Source organism: Aulostomus chinensis, chromosome 18 (assembly GCF_037954235.1).
Source record: "Aulostomus chinensis isolate RoL2024-O1b breed Wild chromosome 18, RoL_Achi_v1.0, whole genome shotgun sequence".
NCBI classification, from domain to species: Eukaryota; Metazoa; Chordata; class Actinopteri; order Syngnathiformes; family Aulostomidae; genus Aulostomus; species Aulostomus chinensis.
In genome coordinates this window covers 22,707,775-22,724,347 of record NC_141337.1, presented here as the reverse complement: position 1 = coordinate 22,724,347, position 16,573 = coordinate 22,707,775, and the positions used below count along the sequence as shown (strand labels likewise).

Below are 16,573 nucleotides of genomic sequence, written 5' to 3'. Positions count from 1 at the left end.
ATACATATTTACTGCTCTATACATATATGTATATATGTGTATACATATATGTAGATCTATATATGTATATAGATGTATACATATATGTAGATCTATCTATCTATATATATGTGTGTGTGTATATATAATATTCTTAAAGTGCCTCAGTCCTCATAATTAATTTGCCTTTCATCCTGTCATTGTTTGCAGTTTAGATTGATGTTATCTTTCACTGTAACCCTGACTGTGTTGTCTTTCTTTATTCCAAACCTTACTAACCCAGGTGGAAATCCAGCTGTTGGGCTTTTAGCCCAGGTTCCATTTATTTGAAAGGGAAAGTCAGACAGCAGCACTATTAGATTGAATTTCAATGAAGTCAGAGCCACAAATCAGTTTGACATTGACTTTTTGGATGCTCTGTTTCTGAATTAATGAAGAGGCTGTGGAGTATTCAATAATTTCTGTGTGTGTGTGTGTGTGTGTGTGTGTGTGTGTGTGTGTGTATTCCACTTCTACATGTTGTATCAGCAGTCATTTGCTTTATTAAATCTGCATTCATCTCTTTTCTCTCCATTCATCTGCTAGCATGTTAGCTTGTTTACAGCTACAGGGCTACATCAGTATTCATGTGAGTTGAGTTCATGGCGACATGATGAAAATACCTGCAACAGCCTACAGACTCTTCTTTGCTCCGAGCTCCAGCAGTGCTCAATGGGAATATCTGACCCTACAAATACTTCACTCTGCTCAACACTATTGAAACAATCCTTCCGCACCCTTAACTATGTGGTAATTATTGTTAAATGCTGATAAATTTTTCAACAAACTGAAGAAAATACTACATATAACCCTGTTTTTCCGGGGTACTGAGCTAAGTGCTAGTTTTACACTCATAGCTTCAACCCTGAAGCTGGGTTGGAGTTCATAAGTTATGGAATTAATCTAATAATCATTTTCCAGTAGTTTCTTTGCTGCCAGTATTTAGAGGTCCATGTTTTTTTGTCTGAGTGTTTGAGCCCCATTAAGTTGCTATGGCAGGACTTGAAATACAGCATTTATCGACGTCCACATCCGAGACAGTGACCCCCCCCCCCTCTTCTTGTGGAACCAGCACCGGTTGAGCAGTTTGATGAGTTGTGGCTCAGTCAGAGGCTCAGTTGAAAACCACACAACTGGTCAGCTGTTTAATATTGCGTCTGTGCGGTGAGCGGTGATGATCGTTACCTGAGGAAAGATGGACAACAGTGAGGAGGGAAGCGTATTTTAAATTTGTCACATAAGTAACAAAGTAATTTTTAAAAAATAGCTGTGTGTGTGTGTTTGTGTGTGTGTGTGTGTGTGTGTGTGAGTGCGTGTGCGAAATCAGCAGTAACATAACAGCTGAGATGATAGCGTTGCAGGTTTTATGCAGTATACACACACACACACACACACACACACCAATAACATACCAGAGAAAGCTAAATATCAGGTGGTGTAAAAAGCTACTGTAGAGGAGAGTCATCCCACCCTGGACCCGTATCTACAGGGTGCGAAACATGCTCACTGTCCACAACGAGAAAGACTTGTTGCCATGGCAGCCAGAGTCCATATTTAATAGAACAGTGTGTCTGTGCACTTCATGCTTGCACATATCCTCATGCGTCCTCCAATCCCTGGGTGCCACACAGGGGTCAACCTGACCTGGGGGCCCCTAATACGACTCACATGGGACACGCCTCCGATGACCTCACGGCAAGTCATCGCACATTTATAGCGAAGGCGGATGGTAGTCATCCCACTCTTGCCCGGGGGGTAACAAACATGTCTGATAATCGATCACTAAAATATTCAAGAGCTGCAGAACTAGAAAGGTTAAATGAATGTTAAGAAAAACAAAGACAGCGACTGAACATCCTGTCCATGTCCTGTACCTTTAAGGGAAGAGAGTTGGGAGAAATGGCGAGGTTGACGTTCGTCCTCTGCTGACAAAACACATAATAATCTATATTAAAGCACTGGTGTGTGACTCATTCAGTCTCAGAGGAAAACACTAAATGAAGCCTTCCTTGCGCCTCTGTCTCCAGTCAGCAGGGACCACCATGCTCCTCTATCCGCTGCGTCGCTCTCTTGAATCCTGTGTGCTCGGCTCCGATGCGGCAGCAACTTCATTACCCATTGATCACCAGGCTGGTGCAGACATCGGACTGGATACACCCTGAGGCACAGCAGGATGAATAATTTAATGAGATGCTTAGAAAAGAGAAATATTTATAGCAAGGAAGGGAAGATACTGGGATTGACCCACATATTTTAGAATCAAATATTCAAGACGCAGGAGATCACACAGAACCACGGGCTCATGGGAAAGACACCTAATTGTTAGGAACTGAAAAAGATCTCTGAACGTTTTCTTATGGAAAGGAGATCACGATGTTTGCTGAAATGAGGCCAGTGGTTCAGTCAATAAGGGCAACACCGAGAGCCAAGCAGGGACAGATTTCATTTTCTTTGAGAGGAGGTGGGCGGGAACACTGAACCCAACGGATGAATAAGAACCGAAAGATGTGTGCACATAAATGAAGAGGTCAGGAAGAATAACGAGCAAAGATACTGAACAAAATGCTGCAAACAGGCAGAAAAGTGCGAGCAGCTCTGAATGAAATATAACGCCTGAGTCGAAGGTGAATGGGAAAAGGACACTTTGGAGAAAAGATGCCACAATGGCATGGAGCGATTCATGTTATCATGATTGAGACACATTTTGATCAATTCTAATTTTACTTCTTTCTTCCCCCAGTGAAGAAACTCAAATTCTTCTGGCCTCCAAAAGAATAAAAAAGAGATCAAAAGGAGAATCAGTCTTTGAACTTGTGGGCATATTTTACCTTTAGCAGTTCACAAGATGCTAATCCACCTGGGGTCGTGAGCTCAGAAGGAAGGCAACCTCTATTTCTGAAAAATAATTTAATAATATTAAATTGGACAACTACAGGTGGCACGGTGGTGCAGTGGTCAGCACTGTGGCCTCACAGCAAGAAGGTTCCGGGTTTGAGTCCCAGCTCGGGCACGGGATCTTTCTGTGTGAGTCTCCATGTTCTCCCTGTTCCTGCTGGGTTCTCTCTGGTACTCCAGCTTCCTCCACAGTCCAAAGACATCAAGAGGGGACGAGGCTGATTGATACTCTAAATTGACTGTAGGTGTGACTGGGAGAGCCAATGGTTGTCTGTCTCTATGTGTTGGTCCTGCCATGGACTGGCGACCTGTCCAGGGTGAACCCCGCCTCTCGCCCGTTGACGCTGGGATAGGCTCCAGCCCCCCCGCGACCCTTAATGTGTAGGAATAAGCGGAAGATGACGATGGATGGATGGATGGACAACTACATAATTTGAAAATATTAAATTGAGATGCTAAAAAATGATGGAAGGAAAAAAGAATAGCTTCTTATCTACCCAGTCTAGTTTTCAAGCGCATCATTGAGCTTTCCTAAATGTGTAGTGTGTGTCCGTTTACAGAAACACCAAATGCCAAGTCCACTAAACAGTCAGACTGTATAGAACTTAAGGCATGAGCTCACCTAAAGTGAAGCCAACAGAGATCGCCGCCTTGTGGCCGCCAGCGGTAAAGTTCAGAAATCTCAGAATTGTGGAAAAACTGAAATCGACATATGCATGAAGTAATCTTTTCCAAAGCAGGTGTCTGTCATTTTATGCTTCATATAGGTTTTATTTAGGTTTTATATTCAGTACCTCCATCAAGGGAGTGACGTGCTGCTCTGTGTGTTAGCAGGAGAACTCAAAAAATTGCCGATGAATTCCGGTGAAATTCGGTATAATGACAGAAATCATGTTGAGGAACAATCTGTTCAATTTTGGAACTGAATGTGCTTGAAAAAGGGAGTGATGCTATGATTGCCGGCTGACTGAAGTACTGGAGGCCACAGGAGCACCTGAAGACTCTGTACCTGGCACATAACGCAATTTTTTGATAAATGTGATAAAATATATACCTTTACTTGAGGATTTACAATCTGTATTCACTGTTCCATTCCTCCATGAGGCCCCTAACGCAGAATGGCCGTGCTCGTATGAGGATTCCACAGCTTCACTTGTGCACAGACAAAGGAAGTGGAGGAATGCCATCCATCTATATCTAAATTTTTTTTTAAATATGCCTATTCTGATCTTGTCTTGTCATATGAAACATAACTAGACATTAAAATCAAGGCTGCAACCTTGAAGCATGAGTGTTGCCTGAGATTCTTCAAATCAAGTCAGTCTTAATTCCACTTCCAAATCCTCCTCAGGACTGGAGAGAAGGAATACTGCAGCTGTTTTTTTACAGCTGGGCAGGAATGTACTTGTCAACCCGTTGATCCGTGGTTGTTTTATCTTCAGAGGAATGCTGACCGTATCTCATGTTTAACAACTCCAAAGATGCATGTAAGGCGGATCATCAGCCCGGTTGAGGACACTCAACAATCGCCGTCGCCAGGCTAGCGTGAAAAGTAGCCACGGGATGGCAGCTGCAGTCAGCGCCCGTGATGCACCCCCGTGGACAACGATACCAAGCTGACAGATAATCCTGGAATTCACTGCCAGATCAGATATTTGAAAATACTGTAATTTGTTTTTTAGAAAACCCCACTGGGCCAATAATCCCCGCTAGCAGGGACTGTTAGCAATAGCTTGCTACACTGCCTACCCTGGTTGTTTTGGTATTTTGGCCAAAAGAAGAGAAGTTGCTTTTCATTCCATTATAACTGCTGTTCCGAAAATAGGCTGAAACACGACAGCAGGGCAATGGTTCTCAGTTCAGGTTCTCCTCCTTCAGCGAGAGAGAGAGAGGAATATAAATCTTTCAGCCATCTTGTATTGATTTGTGTGTGTGTGTGTGTGTGTGTGTGTGTGTGCGCGTTCGTGTGTGTGTGTGTTGAGCAGCTAAATCCCGGTTGACTGAAGGTTCTGAGTCAAGGCGGGTTCAGCTCTAGATGAGACGATTATTTAGAGAGAAACCTCTAGATGGTAGCCACGCCTCTGCTTAGGAACTGCAGCAGGGACACACAGCACGCACCCCTGCGAGACAGCTGCTCTTACGTTCGCTTAAAACATGTTCATGTGTTTTCCTCTGACATTGTCTTACTACTTGTCGTGTCTTGTCTGCTTGAGCATGCTAGCTAATGCAAACTGATCCATCAGTTCTAACAGCGCCAAGGAGAAACCACAACAATGCATTCAATCGAATGATTGGATTTATCCATGATTGGCTGATTTAATGAAACACGTGAGTTTCAAAAGGACTTGTTAGAGTGAACATTTACAGTAAACCCCCGCCTCCCATGACATTCACCATCACAGTCCTGTCCCCTGTGACCATTCCTCCACCACAGTAAGACAGTTGTCTTTAATGTGGGGAAGAGAACACGGCCACGTTGTAAACTGGCATGTCACTCTGCATACTCAGCATGTCGTCATTCCCCTGCCAGATTTGGGGTCTGATTTGTGACAACAACAACAACAACAAAAATGTACTGATTCTGCTGTTGGAAAAAAAGGATGTAAATAGTATCACACACCCCATCTCTGGCTGTCATGCACTTGTCACCATCCCATGAGTGGTTGTGTGTGTGAGCTGCATGAGTAACTCTGTACATGTGAATGCATCTTCAAGCACATGTCCTCAGCCACCTCCACCTCGAGTCCCCCTCCGTCTCAAATACTGTCTTCTGTCCTTCCTCTCTGCTTGCCTACGCTGGCGCCCACAAGGTGGTAATATTTTTCAAGGTATGTATGGATACACAACTGTTTAACTATCAAAACCAGCTGCCATCTTCCTCTTCATGTGGAATATATTTGCTGTTTCCACGTGATAGCATGCTAATTGTCAGTCACTGGGTTTCCATCATTCTTTTTTGATGTATTCCATCAGACAAAAATTTATGGAAAATATGCAAAATCTGACAATACTTTTTCATTTTACATTTTACAAAATTACACTCACTTGAGGTGGGTTTTTTTGCCATTCGTGAAAAAGAGGGTGTAAAACGGCAGATGGGAATTCCTTTTTCAAATCATTTCTGATGTAGAAGTCGTTGAGTCATGTGACTGACAAGTTTGGTTTTTTTGCTGCCGCCATCTTCATGGATTCTCAGGTTCTATCTGTGCTACAATTACAAAACAGGTACAGAACAACAATTACAGCTTAACTAAATGCTGGTAATTCCTCACTACCTCTAGGTGGGCGGCTCCACTTCTTCTGCTGTTTGTTACAGCAATGGCCATGTGTAATGTTGTCTGTAGCACCATCTTCTGGTGGCATTATGTAGCCTCATTTTCCTGCTCCAAATCCGTGGACAGAAACGCATCTCATGAGCTTTTTTTGCAGCACCTCAACAGTTTTGATTAGAATTTCCATGACAGTTAAATGGAAAAATAACTTGTGTCTCTCCAAGTGGGGAGAGGAAGTGTTACATCCTCCCTGCTGTAGACTGGAGAGCTGGCGAGCACCCTACACATTACGTCAACCCTGGAATGTATAGCTACTCAAGCTGGTCTGCTGCCACATGCTGACTTAATGGAGTTGCTACCTGATTAGCATCCATTAGTCAATTCCCCTGCCACACTGCATTTTGCACCACGCTCTTTGACAGTAGAACTAAATGGATTTGTTCTGTTTGAAGCTTGATTCGGGTGGCAGGTGGTCTGAGTACTTACTTAAAGAATAATGCACTCTTATCTTTAAGGGTCCCAAAAAATGAAAAACAAAGTCCCTTCCTTTTCTCTTCCTGTCAAGAAAATTCAAATGTGACTCGCTTTGCTTTCAGGGTTGTGTGCTGACAGATGTCTCAGCTGGTGTGTGTGCTCCATCATTGGAGGGCGTTATATCCATTCAGCACTGTTGGCTAATGTTAGCACCAGTTTAAAGCTGCCGTGAGTCCCTGGCTTGCTTCATGATTTTGCCAGAAACATGTAAATATGTAAAAACACATAGCAATCAGACAGTGGCTGGGTTTTCAAACACAAATTATTGGAGTTGTCCAATTTTGAGCAGACCTCTCAAACCTTCAACAAACAACGGAACATGAACCTTTTCTTGCATTAAGGTACAACCGATAAGATTGCTGAAAAGTTACAACAAACTTCATGGATGAGAGTTTTTGCAGTTATCCTGACGTGTAGCACAACTCGCCGGGAGTTCACCATGAATCACTCTGCTCCAAAGGTAGACTTCCAAAGCCCTGCAGAGTGAAGCCTCATTTTGCTGCCAAAAGTGTGTAAGCATGAACTACCGTGTGTTTGTTCAAACCCTTTTGGTGCTCGGCTCTCTGTCGATCAGCTCTCACTGATGTTTACACCTTTGCCTCCCTGCACAAACACACTCCTGTTACATGTTAGGAACACATGTAAGTCGGGTTTTTTTGTCCCCGATGATGTCATGGACAGATGAATACCAAAGCCTGTCAGTTGCTAAAACAAGAAGGTCTTACGTTGATGCCATGATTCTCACTCATCGTGCCAGTTTTGATTATTTTTGACAGTATTCATCTTAAGTCTTATCATAAGTATCATAGCAAGCCAGGCTCATGTCCTGGTGTTGCTGCCCGCCAGGACTGTGCCTGCTCAACTGTCCTGGTTGAGAACTTCACCTACAGGATTTCAAGGCGTGGTTGTGGTTTTCGGAGGTTGTAGTTCAGTGGGGTGAAGATACATCGCTGCTTTTTGCGAATGATATGATCCTGATGGCATCATTAGTCTGTGACCTTCAGCTCTCACTGGATTGGTCCGCAGCCGAGTGAGAGGCGGCAGGGATCAGGATCAGTACCTCTAAATCTGAGGCCATTGATGGGGGGGGTAAAGGAATCTCCTGGGGTCCTGTTCTTGAGTGAGGGGACTATGAGGCATGAGATGTGCTGGAGAATTAGAATTAGAAGCAGGTTTGCTTTCCAGAGAGCTGGACAAATCAGACTTTGATGGTGCAACCTTGTATTAAACCTTTTAATATGAGCAATTTTTTTACCCCCAGCCTGTTTTGCTGTTTGCATTATTGGAAGAAATTTTAACCGTCTGGACTATCAAGCCATCGGCCGATTGCTCACAGCGTACTGCTGATGCTTGAGCTCTGGGCACTTTTGCCAGCTTGGTGACGGCATTACTGATCTTGCAGATCCACCCTTCTCTGCGGTTCTCCTCTACGCAGTGGAACTTAAACGTTCCTCAGCTGATTGTGTGCTTGACTGTCAGCACATTTACCTTTTGGCTCACTCACTGTCACACCGCGGTGAGGTTGTCTCGTCTGGGGTTTTCTGTCTTGTCATATCCTGTTTTATTTTGAAAGTCTTGATTCTCCTCTCGTTTCAGGTCACTTGCCCTTCCTCATGTGTCGTCAGTGTCATCCCTGATTCCTGATTGCGTCCACCTGTTTCCCGTGACCCTCAAGTGTGAAATAGTCTGCGTCTCCCCTGTCTTGTGCCGAAGTGTTTCGTCAGATCACCTCAGCCTTGTCTCGTCACAGTCTTGTTCTAGTTTTTCCTGCCTGAGCCTTCCTCGTTACCGAGTGATTTTCTGTTGTTCGATTTCATAGCCTTAGTTTAGTTTGCTGATTGTATTTAGAATAGAGATTGTTTTAGGTGTGCCTTTTTGTTGGAGCCTAGTTTAGTTTTTTCCTCCTGTTTGGAGTGCTTTAAGTTGATACAGTTTGTAGCATTTGTTTTTCCTCCTGCTGGAGAGTTTTCAGTTGGTGATTTTCTGTTAATCAATGAAGACCTGCTTTGTGGACGCATTTCTGCGCCCGGGTCCTCCGTTTACCACGGCGTGTCACTCACATCTCAATAGTAGCCTTTTTAATGATCAAAACAGCCTAGAATCAACTGTCAATCAAAGTTAGGACCGAGGTGGTAGTAGGGTAACCCTCAAAAAGCCTTTTCTGCATCTGTGAGATGTGTGTCCAGTGACCTTGATGAAACTGTCTCTGCGGAAATAAATGAGACTAAAAACAAACAAAGATAGAGAGAAGTTCAGTAAAAGGTCAATTTAAGGCTTTTGGATTTACTGGATTTGTTTTGTTTCACTCTGGCCGGACAGAAGGTTGACACCAGCAGACAGTTTGCCTTCTGTCCCCACACCCTGGTCCATCCCTCCATATCTACCAGCTCAACAGAGTTAGAGCTTTATTTTCATGACCAGCACATGCAGTGCTTTGACTGTGGCTCTACAGGGGGAGGAGGAGAGACACAGAGAGGTGGGAGGAGGCCCTGGCAAGTGGGATGAGAGTGAGACAGCTCAGGGGGAACGCACTGGCAAGTGGGAGGAGAGACACAGACAGGTGGGAGGAGAGAGACACACAGGTCAGTGGAGAGGCACTGACAGGTGGGAGGAGAGAGACACACAGGTCAGTGGAGAGGCACAGACAGGTGGAAGGAGAGGCACAGACAGGTGGAAGGAGAGAGACACACAGGTGGAAGGAGAGAGACACACAGGTCAGTGGAGAGGCACAGACGGGTGGGAGGAGAGAGACACACAGGTCAGTGGAGAGGCACTGACAGGTGGGAGGAGAGAGACACACAGGTCAGTGGAGAGGCGCAGACAGGTGGAAGGAGAGAGACACACAGGTGGAAGGAGAGAGACACACAGAACGAGGAAAGTGAGGATGATCCCACGCCAGTCCCTAGCTACTGCCACTTCTCCTCAAGTCAGGTTACATTTGATACACAGCACCTGCACCTGTGATTAAGGGGGAGTGTATAAAAGGATGGCCTGTCCAACAATTCTCCATCAGCAAGCACATCCTGCAACGAAAACCTTCCTTTTAAGAAGCAGGAACGTAGAGCAGATCCAGGCTCAAGGGGAATGCACGTGTGATGTCTGGGAGGAAGAGAGCAGGAGAGGGGGACAGAGACAAAGACATAATGGAGAAAGACAGATATACAGAGGTAAGGAGGGAGAGAAAGGAGGAGAGTGATGGACAGATGGGGACGTAAACAATCTGAATGGAGAAAGACGAGGACAGAGGGTCGGGGGGCCCAGCAAACAATAACAACTAGTTATCAATAATAACACACATGAGGAGAGTCACATAATGTGAAGTGGCTCACCCTGTTAATTAGTTAAGGTCATTTTGACAGTTTTTGATGGCCAATGAGCGACACTTATTAAGCGATTGTTGTCCGTCTAATCGATGCAAAAATAGGCATGGAAGAGTTTTTGTGATCAACTAAAAACACCAATGAGAAGGAGCTTGATTTTATGTGAGGATGGCTTGTTTCTGCTGCCAGGCTGTAACAGTCCACTTGCGCCGAGGAAATAGAGGGGCAGCAGGGCACTGGAACTCAGTCTGAGTTGGAGGTACAGACAGAAAGTCTGCAACAGCATCATATGGAAGGAGCAGCTCACCCAAAATGAATATTCTGTCATTATCTACTCGCTCACTTGAAGTGAATGGTGAGCAGTTTTCAAAAGTAGTTCCCATTATTGAGCACTAAATATTTTGTATCTGTACAAAGACCAAATCACAATGTGTTCTCCTTGCCAGTGTCCAATAAGGTCATGATTTTTGGAAAAAGATATTTCTGTGTCATCACGTTTCTAATCGGGAGACTGCTGCTGAAGCTGAAAGCATTTCCGTTCTATTGTGCCATGAAATAAAACTCATGAATGGTGTGTTGAGTTAGCGTTGCTATGACACTGGCGGGTAATTGCCTGAGTGTTTGCTTGTGATGAATTATCACACACCGCAGGAAAGGAAATGTCATGCAAATAATGTTACTCTCAGGTGTCTTTGCTTTCACAACAAACGGAGTAGTAATATTTAGGCATGAAATCATATCATAACTTTAGTTAAAGGATGGCAGTGAACTTGCTTGTGTGTCAGGGCTAAAATAAGCAGAGACCTTCACTCACTGTCCTGCTCCTCTTCACTACCGTGGCTGTAGCAGAGACACCTGAGCTGCCTCTGTGTGGAATGTCTTTCAAGCCTGCGGCGAGAAATCAGCCAGCAGCTACAGGACTGATTTATCCTCGCAGGCATTGTTGGATGCTTAATGCAGTTACCATGGTTACCACTGTCTGTGCTCAGGCTGCAGTGCTGTGCATTGGAATCTCTGAATCTGCGGAACCTCATGGTTAATGTGACATTTTGGCGATTTCATTTTTGCTGCAGATGTGATTGCTCTATTGTACTTGTAAGTGGTGTCGACGTGTCAGCTTGAACAGGAGCAATGGTATGTTAGTACTTCATACCTTTTCATTTTGTTATGAGTTATTTTCAACCCAGTAATAATTCAGACTTGTCTTATAGTAGCTGCGTAATAGCAAAGGACAATTACACGCAACATTATTTTGTGCAGATTAAAACAATATTGTCCCTAAATCTCCTGTCCTGATTTGTTTCCTTTTCATAATTTTTGTTTGTCCAACATGTGAAGTGATTCCAAAAATTACAGCCAGTGTGTTTATCTCAGTCCATCTGGCAGTGATGGTGCTCAGGCAGCCATCAGACACAGTTCGGGTTCGCTTCCTCACCTCCTCCAGCTATGCTGAAAGCTTGCTGGTGCTGATTCTTCTGACACAGTTATTCATGTTCGCCTCAGGTATCACGTTGCTTGTAGTCAATACAAATACTTGTACTTCTCATACTGTAGCACATCATTGAGAGTACATTAGGGATTGCTGAAGTGGACTTTGGGCCCCCGGAAAGGCGTTTCAAACACTTTCAGGAGAGGTGAATGATCATCATGTAGAGTAGCAAAAGCAGCATCCCCATAGCTGCACGATAGTATGGGTATAATAATAATCAACATAGTAATAACAATAATTAGTGCTGTCAGGCGATTAAAAAATAATCTAATTAATTACAGGACTTGTAATTAATTGAATTAATCACATTTTAATCTCATGTCTGCTTAAAGTCCCCAAATAAAGAATTTGAATTCTAGGACTTTACAAAATTGTAGTGCATGGCTGATCAAATGAGTACACTAAGAAGAGAAGGTTTGAAATCCACATTATCATTGGTGATTGAATAAAACCTCAGTCAGGCGTCTTAAGGCGGAGCCTCAAACAGGCACTTTGGCCAGCGACGCGTGTGTGAAGGGACGCGCCACTGCCAAGTACGGGTCCTTCAGTGGGCCAAGTTTAAAATGCTGGTGTCAGGGTAAACTTGGCATTCGATTGCCACTCAAGTGTGCTATAATTAATCGTGCGGTGCTTTTTATAACGCGTTAATTTGAGGAGTAATTAATGAATCTAATTAATGCATTAAAGTGACAGCCCTAATAATATATATATATATATAAAATATATAATTTAGATGTTTTTCAAACAAAAATAGGGTGTGGATCATAATTCGATTGGATTCTGCTAAACCTCTCACTGACTCAATTCAGTTACTTGATGCATCACACCCTCACTTCTCTGTATCACTCCACTTAGCTATTATCAATCAATACAGATGGATAAACACAAACTCACTTTTCTCCTTTTTAAATACGAGCCAGAATCACTTCACAAGTACCATGGAGTCATCTGGAGCGAGTATTCAAACTTGTTATTATTGTAAACTATTCAGGTAACAATTTGGCAAACAGTGGACATTTACGTTGTGTGAGATCTGCTAGAATCTTAGCATTTGTAGGTGTGATCTTGATTTGCTGATGCTGTTACATGTAAATATGTGAACAAGGGAGTACAGCCACTTTTCCCCCGCTTACAGCATGTGTAATATGTGACAGATACGAAAATACACCAATGTTCATGAAGGGACTCGTGCACAAATAACGACACCCATGCATTCCAAATACTGCAAGACCGTACAAACGGACACTTTATTTTCTTGTGTCTTACCTTGTGCTACATTGCACTTGAATGTTTTGAAGGTGATCTGTGAATAGAATGTGCTGTCAGAATGTGAGCTTATTCTTATGTCAGGTCGTAGTGATACAGTTTACTGACACTCTCTCTCGTACAGTCAGAGTGAGTAGCTGTTGCAGGACTGGCTTTTTTTGAGTATTTGGAGTGATGTGAAGGCAGGAAGAACAGCAATATTTGGCTGTCATGGCATTCTGCAAATTAGTGATGCGAAACAAGTAAACAAAGGGGTGTGGGGGGTTTATTCCAGGCTTTGTCTGAGGAAAGGCCTTCAACATAATAGACAACTGAAAAGCGTCACGGCCGCTCCTGCAGGAGGATTCCTCTGTATTTCTGCAGTAGATATTATGTCAGGCTACAGCTCAGCTTTAGTCTGGCTCACCCTTTGATATTCTGGATGCATCATGCTCCAAATATACTAAACTAATAGGATTTAGCTTTGTGACAAGGTTTTAAAAATCATATTCCACATCAAAGTTTAAAACAAACGTGAGGTATACTTTTAGTTTTGTTTTGAATCTGTGTGGTTTTCCGCCTTCGTGCGCATGGAGGACTCAGGCTCAGCCAACATGATCCCAGTAGAGGTTGAAACGTAAAGAGTGGGACATTTTGTTGAAAGTCTGATAGAAAAAAGTGCTTAAATACCTCTCCTTTTCTCCTCCGCCCCTCTTCTCTGGTGTTCTCTTCACAGACAATGCAAGCGGCGCGATGCCCGACAGATGAGCTGTCGCTGACAAATTGCGCCGTGGTGAGCGAGAAGGATCTGCAGTCAGGACAGTGAGTAGTCACGGTCACTTCTTCACCACTGATTTCATCAATGCATACAGAACCCAAAAGGTCTCTTAACTCATTCATCCACCTGCTCACCTTTTCACCTCATCATTATGTATTTAGCAGGTCTGACGAGAGGCTACTTGATTTATAGTGTCATACCTTGCTATTTGCTCAGTGCAGCACTAAATCTTAGTAAAACAACAAATCTTTGCCACCCCCCCCCCCCCACCACATGAACCTTAAAAGATAAGTGATATAGAAAATGGATGAATTGAGTGTTTCATCACAACTGTCTCTCAACAGACACGTGACTGTGAAGACCACACCCAACCACAAGTTTGCATTCACAGTGAAGACCCACCACACTGTGGCACCCGGAACAATCGCCTTCAGCTTGCCGCAGGTACACACACACACACACACACACACACACACACACACACACACACATTCTTAATTACTAGCTGTTGACAAGATGTTCAGTGTTTGTTTTTTTTCCCCTTTGCAGCGAAAATGGGCCGGTCTCTCCATTGGCCAGGAGGTGGAAGGTATAGATTTCCTCTGTTTGACTGATGCATGATTCATGTAGAATTTCCAGTGTGTCAATCTTGCAGAGCTAATTTTTAAATCTTATCTGCAGAGTATGTTGTAGGTACAAGCTATCGGAATGCTAGGACCCCGTAAATGCTAAAAGCTATGTCTGACAGTTTTGCTCTGACAATGCTGGTTTTTGGAAAGATATGAGCCTACTTGTTTTTTCTGTCTCTGGAAGTTGGTTATTCCAGGAGCAAATCAATGTTCCCATTGCCATGCCCTGCCTGAAGCACGCTGAGTCTGTTCATGAACAGTCAATTAGCATTGCAATCAGCTGGAGCAGCCACACAGACCAGTCACCACAGCGTCCATGCACAAGTCACCAACATCACTGCACGACCTGTCTCTGTTACGTTGTGGTAGTTTTATTATTTTTTTCTCATAGAGCATCGACACAGTCCCCCAGGCATTAGAAATGAAAGAATCTCCATGGAAACAGCTTGTTTGGAGTGGCCAGAACCATAAAGAAATGTAGCGTTATAGGTGTATGTTTATATGTATATATGTATATATTATATATACATGTCGGTATTTGATGGGATACAAGTTTGGACCCAGGTTGAGGTTTGGTCTGGGCGAGATATACCTCTCTTGCCACTTGATTACACTACCAACAAAAATTTAAATTAGTCTTCTTGATGGTGATGTCTTAGTGATGCACATCCAAATGCATGCCTGGGAAATTATAACTGTTGCCTAGCAACATACATCGCTGGCACACAATCTAAAACCAGTGTGCAAGACTTACGGCAGGTCTTGACGGGAAGGAGCCTCAAGCCTAGATGGTGATATGAGTGCAATGATTAGGTAAGACTTGGCAAGTTAAGACCACCTGAGCTGAGACCAGGGACAAGCTGCTGGTGCAACAGAAAACTGAGGGGTCACCCTGAGGATTCCAAAACCTGGTCAGCCTGGCATGTCTAAATACTTAGATTTCATTAAATTACAGCTTATTTACCAGCAATGGTATCCCTTTGTCTCTGACTAGATTTAACTTGATTCTTTTAATCTTTAAATGATTATTTAAAAGGTATTCTCTTTGTTTTCTTGGACTGTCACACAAAGAACCTTTTAGGAATTATTTTGTTGTAAATCTGTGCTCTCAGTGGCCAACTACAACTTTGACAAGTCCAAGCAGTGCATCGGTGCCATGACAATCGAAATCGACTTCCTGCAGAAGAAGAGCACTGACTCCTCTCCCTATGACTCAGACAAGATGGCTGCCGAGTTCATCCAACAGTTCAACAATCAGGCCTTCTCTGTCACACAGCAGGTTTGTCTCCACTGGCCTCAACATCTAGGCTCACAGTCATATGAAGAATATCCTGCCGTTCCTCTTCACAGGTTTTTGTTTCATCTGCTCACTTCTCTCTCTCTCTCTCCCCGTCTCTTAGTTAGTTTTCAGTTTCTGCGACAAGCTGTTTGGCTTGATGGTGAAGGATATTGAGGCAATGGATGCCAGTATTCTCAAAGGGGAACCAGCCTCTGGGAAGAAACAGCAGAAGGTACCTTAGAGCAATCACAAAAGGCTGTAATGTGACTAAACTATGATCGGTCTGTAAATCTGTTGCTCCTGACAAATAAGAGGATATTTGTGACACATCAGATGGGTGCCGTAAAGCTATGGTGTTTCTTGAGGTGCAATTTGACCGCAGGAACTTTCCTCACAAAATAGGAAACGATAACCATGGTATAGATTTACTTCAAAGTTTTCTTTATTTGTCTCCCTTGGGAGAAATTTGTCCTGGAGACAGGGCCAAGCTGCGCATATATAGACGCCTTACATAAAAACATCAAAATCAAGAACATTGCACATACCGCCATGATAAAATGCATCTAGTAACAAGTAAGTGGGTCCTAGAAAATACCCTACTCAGGGGTACTTTCCAAAGGTTCACATAATTTGGGGGTGAGGCCAGCAGTGCTGAATATTTTTGACTGACTGAATACTCACAGTTTTTTATTTCACCCACCATGTTTAGGCTGCAGGAACAAGCTTTTTTTTTGGCAGGGGTGAACATGCTAACGCGAGTGGTAGCGTCTGCGGCCATATCCGATTGGCTCGTTTCATCTGAAAAGCTCACTGAAAAAAAATGAACAAATGTCAGGTTTTGGGTCACAGTGACGACGTGTTCACTTATAAGGTTGATTTGGACAGCTTTTACCCGACGTAACAGGGTCCTACCCTTGTTAGCAGTTTGCATGAAGTAGCAGTTAGCATCAGCGTTTAGCTAGAGTTAGCTTATGGCTTGGGTAACAAAAGCGTGATTCGTATCACAGCATTTAACAAGCTTTACATACGTTATTGGCCAGGTTGCATGATCTTGCTTGGACTTTAGGCTGCAGCTGAAACTCGAGAACCCCTTTGTTCCATGAAGCCACGTCCT

General features: G+C 43.6%; 1 protein-coding gene across 3 annotated transcripts in view; it reads left to right on the top strand.

Annotated features, from left to right (window-relative positions):
• LOC147245768 (vesicle-fusing ATPase) overlaps positions 1-16,573 on the top strand; it is a 55,543-nt gene that overhangs the window by 11,107 nt on the left and 27,863 nt on the right. For 2 of the 3 annotated variants that reach the window (XM_086185638.1, XM_086185637.1), the window contains exons 2-7: positions 5,724-5,741; positions 13,510-13,595; positions 13,896-13,995; positions 14,101-14,140; positions 15,293-15,459; positions 15,581-15,691. In XM_086185638.1, the coding sequence (XP_086041764.1) occupies positions 5,724-5,741; positions 13,510-13,595; positions 13,896-13,995; positions 14,101-14,140; positions 15,293-15,459; positions 15,581-15,691 (522 nt within the window). The remainder of the gene's footprint in view (positions 1-5,723; positions 5,742-13,509; positions 13,596-13,895; positions 13,996-14,100; positions 14,141-15,292; positions 15,460-15,580; positions 15,692-16,573) is intronic. The other variant, XM_086185639.1, reaches the window with a different exon arrangement.